The sequence below is a fragment of the Typopeltis vanoorti genome, chromosome 1 (assembly GCF_054136105.1).
Source record: "Typopeltis vanoorti isolate ZY-2024b chromosome 1, IOZ_Tvanoo_1.0, whole genome shotgun sequence".
Classification (NCBI taxonomy): domain Eukaryota; kingdom Metazoa; phylum Arthropoda; class Arachnida; order Uropygi; family Thelyphonidae; genus Typopeltis; species Typopeltis vanoorti.
The window spans coordinates 60,182,142-60,196,001 of NC_143549.1; the positions used below are offsets into that span (position 1 = coordinate 60,182,142).

Below are 13,860 nucleotides of genomic sequence, written 5' to 3' on the forward strand. Positions count from 1 at the left end.
TGTGGAAATACTAGTGGCAGTGGTAGATGGCGTTGGTGTAGTTGCGGTCAGTTGTGAATGTGACAGAGTTGTAGAGCAGGTGCCCTCCCTCCCTCGATGGGGTCTTTGGACTCCCTGGAGGTGTCGTGTAATGATAATAATAACTTGCCACACATGGATCTGTCATTCCATAGGTCTTGGGACCTTTCCTGTCCAAGGATCTAGAGATGATATAAAAAATATATATATATATATATATACATACACACAGCTAATTCTCTTTTTACATGCCCTTTTTTTTTTTTACACGATTTCGAAATAACACAGTTTAGAAAATAAAAGCAATTCTATTTTTACACGTATATTTCCTGTTTGTTCCAAACAGAACAAAAATTTTCTGTTTAAATTCAGTTTAGTTCTGTTAAAAATTATATTTCCATTATAATTTTCATTTCCCAGAATGGTACATACGTACTTGAATTATTGAAAATAGTGACTACACTCCTGATCAAATTTGGAACTCAGATGAAACTGGCCTTTTTTTGGAAAAAAATGCCAAGTAGAACTTATATAGTGAAATCACAAAAAAGTGTTGGTGGCTTTAAAGCAATAGTTGTCTGTTTTCTTTTGAAATTTTTGTAGATAATACAAACAATCGGAAAACAGAGGTATTGCTAGATATTCATATATATTTCGCTTTGTGCAGAAACCCCACCCATTTATGTATTGCCTAATATTTCTAAAAGCATTTATACATATATATATATATAAACTTAAAATACGAGAACATTACTTTTAAAGATATTTTCTGTACCATGATGATTATTCATAAATGTTACTTTTAAGCAAAAAGTCTTTAAAAGAAAAACATTGTCAGTGTACTCCATTAATGAATGTTGTAAAAATGAGCCCACCAAATGTAGAAGAAATGTGTTACATGATCAGGCAGCTCCTGCTGGATGTGCATTACATGCAAAACTGCCTAGAGTGAATCAGTTAACAAGTTCATGCCAGGAGATCATGGCTCTCTCTCACCATCACTAACTATCTGATGGAATGCGAGAAAACCTTGTGCCCATGTAAATTTTGTGCTTGCAATTTGGTGGATGTACTATGTATAATGATGGTTCTTTAATTGTAACCAAATCTGTGTAGAAGGAGGGAGGAACAATGTATTTATTTTAGGATATATTAGAAAACAGTAATGAAGAGGAATGCTATACTTGGTATATTTCAGTTACTGAGAGATGTAAACGTGAAACATCATTAATAAGCCATGTGAGAATGGGAAATATAAAGGAAAGAAAAAGTGGTAGTAGAAATACGTTCATTACTGGTGAACGAATTATTAATAACTAAAATTTGTGATGATGATATGTGTGTGTCCAGTAAACTGTTGAGTGGAGCAAATAGCATGTGATCATATAAATTTTAGACATGCATGAATGAATTAATGCTATAATTTAAAAAAAAAAAAAAAGGAGAGGGAAAGAAATTGTTTGCAGAGTAATAAATAACTAACTAACCAATTATGGTTAGTTATTTGGTAAGGTGGGGTTAATCCAGTGAACTAATAATGTTGATTAGGTGATTCGTTCAGGTGTGTCAGGAATACATGTGAGTTTAATGGAGCAGCAAATCACCTTGTAAAATTTGTTATGCTTGATATGCATATTTATTTCTCTGTTTCATTTATATTTTTCGCTTCATTTTCTAAAAAATTTCTTTTGTTTACTGAGGATCAGTATACATTTTACATAGAATTTTACATAGAATACATAATTTTCAATCATCATTGGAATTATCCACCCTTTTGCAAATCTTACATTCATTCCTTTTTTGTCAGCGGCTCTTCTATCTTATCAGTAATAGATCTCTCACATATGCTAGTATTTTGTTATAGATCAACTACTTCTTATAATACATAGAGGTATTCATTTCTCTTCAGGAATAGATGCATTTTTAGAATGTCAGTTGTTTCCGAAGACTGGAATGAAACTGTTCTTGTACTGTGAAAAACATTCCAGTCTTGAACAGATTATACTGCAAAAGCAAGAAAAACAAGTAACTTTATTAATCATGAAATACAGTACAGAGACAGCTGCAGTCTATGTACTATATTTAGCAACAATTAGTATAATTAGAAACAACTGGAATGACACTCGTAATGGGGGAAAAAACTCCCCCCCACAGACTCTATGCTGCATGTGTGTATGCAAGCAGAACAGATTTCTTGTAGCACTAAACTAGCAGTTAACTAAACACATTTGTCCTAACATCCTCTTTCAAAATTTCACTTCCAGACAATGCATATAATATATAATATAATGCACCTAATGGACACAGAAAGCACAAATTTATGTAAAGCAAAAAAGATCAATACGAGAATATATATATAACTTGAAACAGTTCGAATTACATTTGAGATATTCAATATCTGAAATGTAATTATTCAAATGCAACAGTTCACAAACACTAATTTTATAAATAAAATTATACATGTGCAGACACTGCCTGGTGCAAATGTGTTAAAGGAAACTAGTAATAAAATAATTGCTTTGGACTTGGACTGCTATAGCTCAACATATGAAATATATACTTAGGGATGTCTTTGTCCACTGCTGGATGAAGGGTCTTGGGTTTTCCTGTAGCTCTCTTTCCATCACTGGGATTCCAAAGTTCAGATATGGACTTTGTCTGTTTTTAAGTGTTACTTCTTGCAATATGACTTGCCCCATTGCCATTTGGATCTTTTAAAGGCTGCTTTAATGTTTCTCATACTAGTCTAAGGTCTGATCCAAGTATTGCAGTTTCTTTTGATCTTGATTGGTAATACTGAGCAGTGGTATTTCCATTTTCCTCTGGGTAGTCCTCAGTTTGTTGGTCAATTTTTTAGTCAAAGTCCGTGTTTCACTTTAATGTGTCATAACTAAGTATACAGCCATTGAATATTTTTCTTTTAAGGCAGATTGAGATGAATGCTTCAGCATTTTCTAAAGGCTATCTAATGAAGTTGAATTCTACATACGATTTCTTCTTTACAGCCTGCATCTACTGTGATCTTTTGTCCTAGGTAAACATAGGTTTACTTAGGACAAAAGATCATATACAATAAAAATATTAAACATGTTTCTGGTATTAATATTTTATAATGAAAAGATCATATAGTACATTAGTACCATAGAATGACTAAGGTTTATCACTTTTTTATTATATTTATTTATTTATTTATTTTGCACTTGTAATTTTTACATGGTCCAGAAATTCTATAGAAACTAGACGAACTTTTTCAAGCCATTTAATTTTTTACCATATTTTATATGTTATAAAACTGTGATTGTTATAAGTTTGCATATTTATAATTAATTTTTAAAGCTCTGCTCTAGAACACTTGCTTGGTCTATTTCCTTGACTTTTTCAATTAATATTTTTGTGGATGCTATTGGTGATGATTCATATGAAATGTTTTTATTTTGTAAACTTAAAATATTATTCTGATATCAGCATTTATATTGGTCTTCCTTATAGCTGTATTAGAACAGCATCATGAAGCCTATCTCTCTAACCCTGATTATGAACCATATATTGCTGTTCCTCATGTAAGAGATATGATTATACCACCTTCCCAAAGGTAATCTAATGTTTCTTTTATTTTTATTCCTTTTCTTTTTTCTGAATAATATTTAGTTTTCATATGATGTCTTGCATTTTCACAAATCCAAAAATGCATACTCTGAATTTGACTGTCATTCTCCTTCATGCTCAACATTGACTCTATGCATAGTACTAAAGAAATAATATTTTTAGACATGTACATAACATAGACATGTTAATGTACATAAGAAATTTAAAATTTTTGATGGACAAATATTTTTCTAAAATTTGCAGAAAATAATTTGTTACAAAGCTAAGATGGATTATATATAATTGTGAAATACATCTTGTGATCCTAGTGCATCTAAAAATAACTTGTAACTTTTTGATTCGATGAAAGTTTATTTCTTGATCTCCTAGCCTTTTCTACTTGATAAAATAAGAAAGAGGGAAAGACAGGACAAATTTTCAAGAACTTACCAAACTTGCTCAAAATTTTGTTCCACATTACCACTGGTATAATATGTAATAACAGCTTTGCTTGTGTAGACATGGTCACAGCTCATAGTATAGCATCAGTTATTCATGACTAGAGTTACTACTATACAATTCATGATGGCTACAAATGAGGAATGTGAGTGCATACAAGTTTTGGATAAAAATCAGAAAGACGCAACCAGAACACATGAATTAATTCAAATAGCATTTGACTGCTAGCTATGCAGTAGTTTCCTCCACAGCAAAACATCAACCACAGAAAAGCTCAACACCCACAGGAATTGACTGCTTTTTTTGGATCCCAAAGGTATGCATTATGATTGCAGTTTGGGAAACAACAACCAAACGTGTGACCAACCAGTGTTTATGTTAAGAAATTTTGAACATGGTGAAACCAATAACTTAGCAGTATTTAGCCTTAGTCCATCTATATGATATTTATGCACTATAGGTTTACAACCTTTCAAAGGCAAGATTGTAAAAAAAAAAACAACTGGAAACAGGATAAAGTAGTGTTGGAAAGGCTGCAAAGAAGAGTTGCAAAGATATTAGGATTATGAGAGAAGAAAGAGGGATGATATGATAGAGGTCTATAAACGTTTGAGAGGATATTATAGGAAATTGGTTGGTAACTTTTTCATTATATGGAAGGCAGGGAGAGGACATCTATGAAAGTTAAGTTTGTGCAGTTAAGAAAGGGATGAGAGCTAGATTTTTCTCTCATAGTACCATGAGTGAGTGAGTAGAACAGTTTTCCTGTTGAAATATTTTCAAGATGATTCCAGAAATCATGTATGCTAAAAGATACTTATTTAGAAGAGAATGAATCTACAATATCATTATAACTGAAACAATTGAAAACGAATTTATATAATTTCATAATTATTTTTATTTTTCAACATAATCTCCCTTAACACTAATACATTTATTCCAGCGATGCTCCACCGCCGTTATCCCATCCCTGCAGCGGTTCTCAGTAAGATCTAATACCTCTCTAGCTGCAATCACCTCTTGATTCGAAGAAAAACGCTGACCAGCGAGGAAGAGTTTTAGTTTTAGGAAGAGATAGAAGTCAGAGGGAGCCAAATCTGGGGAATAGGATGGATGTTCCAACAATTCATAGTGCAGATCCCTTAATTTTCCCATTGCCAAAACACCTTTGTGGGCAGGTGCATTGTCCTGATGAAAGATGATTTTTTTCTTTCTGCAAACTGGGTCTTTTCTCACAAAATTTTTCATCTAGTCTGGTTATAAGATCAGAATAATATTCCCCAATTATTGTTTTATCCTTTTCAAGATAATTAATAAACAAAACCTTCAGCATCCCAAAACACCTTTCCTGCTGATGGAACTGACTTTGTCTTCTTTGGCGCTGAACAACCGGCTCATCCATAGTAATAAGTCAACACACAAAATCAGTTTTATTCTTGTTAAAATGCTCCAAACACTGTTCAGAGATTTTCATGCAAGTGTATTTTTGATCTGCTGTGAGCAAGCATGGCACCCATCTTGTGCAAAGCTTTTTCATTTGCAATTCTTCATGCAAAATATATCCTACACGTTCTTTTGAAATGCCTATAGTCGCAGCAATTTCACGTACTTTAACTCACCGGTCATCCAATACCATATCGTGCACTTGATCAATGATTTCTGGTGTTGTTACACTTTTTGGATGTCCTTCATGTGGATCATCTTCAAGGCTGGTATGGCCTTGTTTAAACTCGGCAGCCCATTTCTTAATTGTCGAAAACAAAGGAAAATAGTGCCCATAAACTTTTATGCATTTCTTTTGGTGTTAAACTTTCTTTTACAAAGAATTTTATAACCACACGATACGCAATTTTATCCATTTCAAGGGATACAGACAACATGTTTGATTCAGACAGCCGTATAAAACAAACTACATGATAGAATGACTTGCAATTTCACATGAATGCTTATGACAGATGTACCAACTTAGAAAAAAAAAAAAGACTTGCCGATAGTGTTGCCATCTATGATCGAGGCCAAGAACTTTTCAGGCCATCCTCATAATTGAAACATGTGAGTGGCTCTAAAGTCCTATCCAGGTGATGTGCCCTCTATGGGCATTTGTAGGTGGCCTAGAATGTAAAGTGGGATCTCTGATAATTAATGCTTCCAAATTTTGGGAAGTTTTATGCAACCGTATTTATTTAAATTCTGTCGATTTCTGAGTGCCACTGCAGATTCTAAAAAAAAGTCTTTCTTTTTTGAATTTAGTATGGAAATAGTATATTCATAGTATTCCATAGTAAATTCAAAATTGATTCATATCCTATTGGTTTATATAGCACTCAGAAATCAACCGAATTTAAATAAATATAGTTTCATAAAACTTCCCAAAATTTCTTCTTCTCTTCTGTATAAGATGAGTTGAGTCTTCCATTGAGCAGATCTTCCCATCTTATCTATTCCTTGCTTTTCAAAAAAGTTCATTGTAATTTCTACTTCCTGAAATGCTCTTTATTGATTTCAACCAGATGATTCTTGGTCTCCTAGTCTTCTTCATTTTGTTGTAATAGTGCTTATTAGGATGTTAGGTAGTCTGTGTGCAGCATGGCCAAACAATCTCAGTTGTTGTTTTCTTTTCTATCCAGCTTGTTTTATTTTTCTTAAACATTTCATTTCAAATGCTAAGAGTTTTTTCTCTTCTCTTTTCTTAATTGTCCATACTTCTGCTCCATAGATAACTGTTGGTATGATTATTGATTCATATAGTTTGATTTTGGCTTGTTTAGATATCTTATTTGTTTTCCAAATTTTCTGTAATTTTTCCAGGGTGGTCCCTCCTATCAGTATTCTGTGTTTGCTAGTTTTGATCCAAGATATATGAAGTTATCTATTTGTTCTATTTGTTCTTCATTTAGGGTGACTGAGATGTTAGTTTTGTTTCTCCCTATTTTCATCACTTTTGTGTTTTGTATAGTTATTACCATGTCATATATTTTACAGGTTTCATTTAGTTTGTTTATCAATCTTTGTGGTTCGTTTGGGGTTCTTGCAATAAGAACAAGATCCTGCATATTTGATCTTTTTTTATATTTAATCCATTGATATTGATTCCAGGCTCATTATCTAATGCATTCTTTACAACTTCTTCTAGATATGTGTTGAATAGTGGACATCCTTGCATTACTCCTGTTTGGATCTCTATCGGTTCTGTTGTGAGTGTGTCCTTTTTAATTATTGCATTTGTCTTAGAGTAATATTTTATTAAAAGCTGTATTATATATTTATCTATTGCTTTTTCTAGTAGAATTTTAAGAAGAATTTCTCTATTGATGCTCTCAAAAGCTTGATTAAAGTCCACAAAACAACAATATATAGCTCTTTATGGTCTTCCCATCTGAGTTCTGCTAGTTGGTGCAATGTGAAAATCTGGTCTATTGCTGAATAGTTTCCTCGAAAACCAGCTTGTTCTGTGCCTATCAGAGCTCTTCATAGGTGATTTTTAATCTATTTTGTATAATTCTTACACATATTTTATAGGTATGAGAAAGTAAATTGATTGATCTGTATTTTGTTGAATAGGATTGTTAAATATTCTATTGATGTGCTGTCTCCATATGACCATAGTTCAGTAGGGGATAGTATCAATACTTGGTGCTTTATTATTTTTCATTTGTTTTATTGTGTATCTAACTTCTTTTAAGATTTTTGGGTAATCATGATTTTCCCCTATTGTTGGCATTGTAGTTTTATTTCCTTGATGAAAGATAATCTTAAAATGGTTCGACCAGATTTTCCTTATTTCTTTAATATCCCCGGTTTTAGTCATCTTGTTGTTTATCATTGTTACTGCTTTAGTTGAGAAGTCCTTTATAATTTCTTTTGTAGTGTCATGGAAGACTTTTCGGCTGTTTTATTGGTATGCTTCTTGGCATTTTTTTAGTTTTTTAGCCATTTTTCTTTGGGTTTTTTGCACAGGTTATCAACCTTATTTTTCAGTGCTCAGTATTTTTTCTCTATTTTCTTTGTTGTTGTTTTGTTGTTTACAAGTATCTTGGCCTCTCTTCTACTATGGTTAGGATTTCTTGGGTTATCCATTGATTGTTTATTTTGGGTTTGTTATCTAGGATATCTTTTGCAATTGATAACACTGTTTCTTTTCCTACTTCCCAGTATTTTCCGCTGTTCTGAGAGATGAAGGGTTTTAATCTCAAGCGCATCTGTTCTAAGAATTGACTTCTGATTGAGCTTTCTTTTAATTTTGATAGATTGAATCTTTCTTCTTTACTTAAATTATTTTTCCTGTTAATATTTTTCCTATTTTCACTTTGGCAGTTAATATTTCATGGTCAGTGTTAAAATCGAAACTTCTTAATGTGCGAACATTATTTACTGATCTTTTCCATTGTTTGTTTATGATGATACAATCTATGCAGCTCTTTATATTACCAGCTGAGGATGTCCATGTATATTTACTACATGGACAATTACATGAAGAACAATCACTACACTTGCTTTACAGAACTGTAGTAATTGTCGTTACACTCCTTGTATCCAAATTGTCTCATCACATCTTTTTTTGTCTACAGCAAACTGTCCTATTTTAGCGTTAAAATCTCCCATCATATCATGAGTTCTCTGTTTTTTGATCTATCTATTTCCTTGTAATTCCTCATAGAAATTTTCTATTTCTTCCTCTGAATGGTTACTGTCTGATGCATATATTTGGATTATTTTAATTATTTGGTTAGACTATAATAAATTTAGTTTAATCCTTTATCCAAGTGTGAGCAAACAAAGTTTGCGCCTGAAAATATCTTCAGGACTGGGGTAAGGTAGTACAACACCGGGAAACTCATAGCAAAGGTGGACCAAGCTTACCCAGTCCTGAAGATGTTTTCAGGCGCAAACTTTGTTTGCTCACACTTGGATAAAGGATTAAACTAAATTTATTATATTTGACCTCTTTCTTTTGCTTGAAATTTGACTGTGATTATTCTGGGAGACACTGGTTTTATTTCAATTACTGAGTGTGTAAGTTTCTTCTTAATTAATAATGCAAACTCCTTCTCTCTGTATGTTATATTTTCTTCCTGAGAAGTATACTCTTCCTTCTGGTAAATCCATAAATTCCCTCTTTGCCTCAATGTGCCTCTGATAAACCTAAAATATTCCATTTCAATCTTTCTAAATTTTCCTGGACTAATTTTCCAGGTCGGTATAATTATCTTATGTTGGGAGTGTCTATGTGTTTCATGTCTTTTGCTGATCACATTGCTGATTTCTCACCTACTCTGTATGGTCTTTGAGTTGGTGCATCGGTTGTCCCACACTCAATAGTATTTTCTCTATTTGTAGATCTGCTCCAGTTCATGGAAGTTACTGGCATAATAATGTAGCCGGCTTGCTATGCCTCTGCTACATCCTTTGGTCCACAGCTCTTTATTCTTTATTCAGAGCAACCTGTTTGGATTTCTCCCATCTGCCACCTGGGGGACATGTCTGGTAGGAGTGTGGTCTCTCCCAAAATTTGGGAAACATTAATTATCAGAGATAATAAATGTTACATCCTAGGCCACCTGCAAATGCCCATAGAGGGCACACCACCTAGATAGGACTTTAGTCACCCATGTGTTTCATTTAGTATTGTATTGTATTGTATTTGAGTGTGTTGTTACAAAAGTGTAATCCCACTGAGACAAAATATTGGAAGCATTAAAATTAGTTTTAATGCTTTCCGAGTGCTGAAAATATTCCAGTAAACCTCCAACATGATGTCCTCACAGCATTTAAGCCTCAACATAAATGAAGGAGCATTGCTAATTATTGTAATTAGTTCCAATAGTAACTAATTACTATTATTAATATATATTTACCTTTTGGATAGCTGTTATTGGATTCAGTATTTAATATTGGTGACCTAAGGTCACCATTAAGTAGCTAACAAAGTACCAAGTGTGGTCACTGATGCATGGTTACCAGATATTTAACCTTTGGTATACGTACTGTACCGAATGCCTATGGTTTCCCAACCTCTCATAGTCTATACAGCTCACAGAAAAAGAAAATAATAATTATTATTATAAATAAAATAACTGCTTCTGGAAGGTTGAAAGAGTAGTTTCTTTTATGTAATATTAATTTTGCTGTCCACTTAACTTTAACTGGAATCATTTCATGAGCATTATAAATTATTATAATGCTCATGCTGGGATATAGTTTTTTATAATGAGAATCAAAGGAAAAACTTGTTTTGTGTTAAATTTTGGCCTTTTATCTTATTATAACAGAAAGTCAGAACAGCATTTATGGGACAAAGCAGTTGCATTTCTCGAGGAAAATGAATCAAGACTTCGTGTTGAACAACAGCATATTGCAGGAGAGAGTTTCAAAGTATGGAGATGGCTACAACTCACTTCACATGATGTAAGAACTATGTAATTTATCTCTTTCTCTAGTACGATATAGTTTAGCTCAATCTAAATTAAATTTTATGAATAAAATTAATTGAACCTCACTAAATCAATAAAAGTATAAAATGTTTTGTACTGCATACTTTCCAGTTTCTTTAACCATGCAACTAGCTGCTACAAGTCAAAACAGATTAATTTAATGTATTATATAATTAACTCTACAAAAAACTTCAATGATCACCATGCTACAATTCCCCCCCCCCTCCCCAGAAACTTCAGATTTTTATCTTAGAAATCCAACAACCTAGCCAGAAGTGCACACAGTTTACAGACATAATTTGCTGATCTCATAGCCTATTTTCTCTCATAACTGATGCAGACATTTGAGGTCATGTAGGTAAAACCACATTAAATGGTATTACATTCTCACCAGGACTCCAGCACCAGTAATGTATGCTTCAAGCAGTATATTTACAAGGGTATAAATTTCTGTAAATTTATTTCCATAATCTTCAAGTTGGCAGTAGTAAGAATTGACTACTATAACACACTGTTTCTGTAATCTCTTGTAAGTCACATTATCTCATCATTTCGAGTGTTTATCATCAAGGAATATGTCAGATATTATGATAATCTATCACAGTCGATACAAAATAAATAACGGAAAAAACTCACGTAGAAAGATTATTTAATAGTATAATTTTCGCCTGTGTGTCACAGGCATCTTTAGTACATTAAGCTCAAAATTAAACACTAACTGACAATTCCAAAAAGCACTTAAGTAGCTGGTGTAAGATAACTAAAAAGGTCAATAACTTTCCAAAAAAAAAAAAAAAAATTAATACAATAAAAAGTTAGGAAAAATTAGCTGATTTGTAAAGTACTATCTCCCATAAAGGGGATAGACGTAAGCCGTCGATCTGTTTAAGTTAGGAGAATGAAGTAGAGTTTCACGTGTTTCTTTATAAAGGCGTTCCATGAGAAACTGACTTTTGTGAAGAACTCTTGTCTTTCTCCAATGAACTCTGTGTCTAGTGAAGATGGCATGTTCAGAAAGTCCAGACTTTTCAGGTTTAAAGTATTCAATATAAGATTGGTGTTCTTCTAGCCGAATAGAGGCAGATCTTCCCGTTCGTCTGAAATAAGATAATCCACAAGAGCACGGAATCTGGTAGACACCTGGATGATTAAGATGTGGAAGCTTGTCCTTAGGAGAAGTGAGAAAGGTGGAGATTTTTCTAAATGGTCGAAAGGCAACAAAAATATTCAGTGGTTTTAAAACTTTTGCTGTACGTTCACTGATGCCTTGTACATAAGGGATAGTAATGCATGTTATTTCCTCTGTGTTTGAAGAGGAAGACATATTAAAACTACTCAAAGTTCTTTTAATGAAGCAATTCTTATAACCATTAGATAGAAAGGAAGAAGTTATATATTGTAGTTCTTTCTGTAAAAGATCGTCTGAAGAACAAAAGGAGTGGGCCCGATGAACCAGTGTTTTAATAGTTCCTGCCTTTTGACTGGGATGGTGATGAGATTCCGCATGGATATAATTGCATGTATCAGTCTTCTTTCTATAAACTAAGAAATGTAGGTTACCATCTGGTTGGTGAAGAATAAGAAGATCTAAAAAGGCTAACTGCTTATTTGATTCTACTTCTAGGGTAAACTTGATCCTAGGATGAAATGTGTTTAACTTAGTGAGAAATTGTTGAAGTTCATCAGAAGAGCCATTCCATACAGCAAAAATGTCATCGACATATCTGAACCAATGAGTAGGTCTGGAAGAAATATTGTCAAAGATACGTTGTTCAAAATGTTCCATAAAGAAATTGGAGATAGCAGGAGAAAGAGGATTACCCATTGCTGTTCCTTCAATTTGTTGATACAACTTATTTTTAAAGGAAAAATAACCAGAATTTATTACAAAATCAAATACGTTTACAATGTCTGAAGGAAATTTCTGTTGTAGTAATTCAATACTTTCCGAAAGAGGCACATTTGTAAATAAAGAAACAACATCTAAACTGATCATGATATCAGAAACGTCCAAATGAAGATCTGAAATTTTATTTTTGAAATCCAAAGTATTTTTTATATAAGTATCAGTTCTTCTAGTTGAAGAGGAGTGTAAATTTTGTATCGATATGTCTACTCACGCTATACCTCTTTTAAAACTTAATCTATCACAGTGTTTTGTGACTAACTAATTTCCTCTTATTAGCTTTCTTACAAATTCTCTTATGTACTCTTAATTGACACCTGTATCTTGGTCTTCTTCTGGTTTGGTATTACAAATTTGGATTCTAAGGTTACTCCCAACTCTGACTTCAGTTGTTGCAAAACTGATATAATCTTTTAAAGCAAAAAATATATTAGTTTGAATGTAGTAAAAAAAAAAAAAACTGGATATTTTCATAGATTTCTGAATCAGAAATGGTATGTTTCATAGGCACGCTACTAAAAATGCCCTTAATGCCTGCTTTCCCTGCCTAGGTTTCAAGTTCATAACATATACCCTTCAAGATATTATGGCATGCTAGTGGAATTCATATTTCATAAGTAGTCTCATAAACTTCCTTCCAGATCAGTATATGATTTGTCAGGTCTCTGATTTGATCAGCCCTTCAATTTTGATATAAAGTGCCCCCCCCCCGACTTAGAGATATCCATCTTCCTCATGATCTTTTTCTACCATTTTTCAAGCATTGTCTTTGTTGATTTTTCATCTCCCATTATGTGTGGATGTGACCATTCCATCTTAGTTAGTTCTTGTTATGGGAAAGTTATGGAGACTACTTCTATGTTGGAGTAGGAAGAACTTTAATATAAAATAGTTGCTTGGTGTTTTGACCTTCATATTTAGCTCCTCATCATCTGGAATACATGCATATATGCACACATACACAAAGAAAGGCAGGCTATTACAGCTCATTGCAGTATATTAAAGCATTACTAATTTGGCCAGTTCTTGGCCTAGCATGACCTATGGTGAAAGAAAAAAGAATTAATAATTACTCTCACACACACACACACACATGAAATTACATTAGTTGCTCTTAGTTTTCATTACCTAGAGTCCTTTTATTTTAAGATGGTTGGAGAACATAACTGTTTAAAGCATAAGAATCTTATCTAGTTCCTGTTTGAAGAGCTGGTTTAATGCTGCAGCAGTCCTAAGTAGTGGTAGTCAATGGTCATTTATCAAGCTCTCAGATCCATAAGTTAAAACTGGTTTGAACACTGTCTTGTATACAGGTAATTTAGTGTTCCGACTAATTTCTCTCTTATTCCATATGAATTTATTCAATTGACTTCCCACCATACCAGCTTTGCTGATTCTGTTGTCTATTTCTATATTTAATTTACCATTTTCAGTAAAAATCGTGCCTAAGTAGCTGAAATG

At 33.0% G+C, this 13,860-nt stretch overlaps 1 protein-coding gene across 1 annotated transcript in view; it reads left to right on the forward strand.

Annotated features, from left to right (window-relative positions):
* Nucleotides 1-13,860, forward strand: part of MAN1 (LEM domain-containing inner nuclear membrane protein MAN1) — a 296,543-nt gene that overhangs the window by 158,882 nt on the left and 123,801 nt on the right. Inside the window, exons 9-10 of the mRNA XM_090397559.1 lie at nt 3,508-3,610; nt 10,332-10,467. Of these exons, the coding sequence (XP_090253685.1) occupies nt 3,508-3,610; nt 10,332-10,467 (239 nt within the window). The remainder of the gene's footprint in view (nt 1-3,507; nt 3,611-10,331; nt 10,468-13,860) is intronic.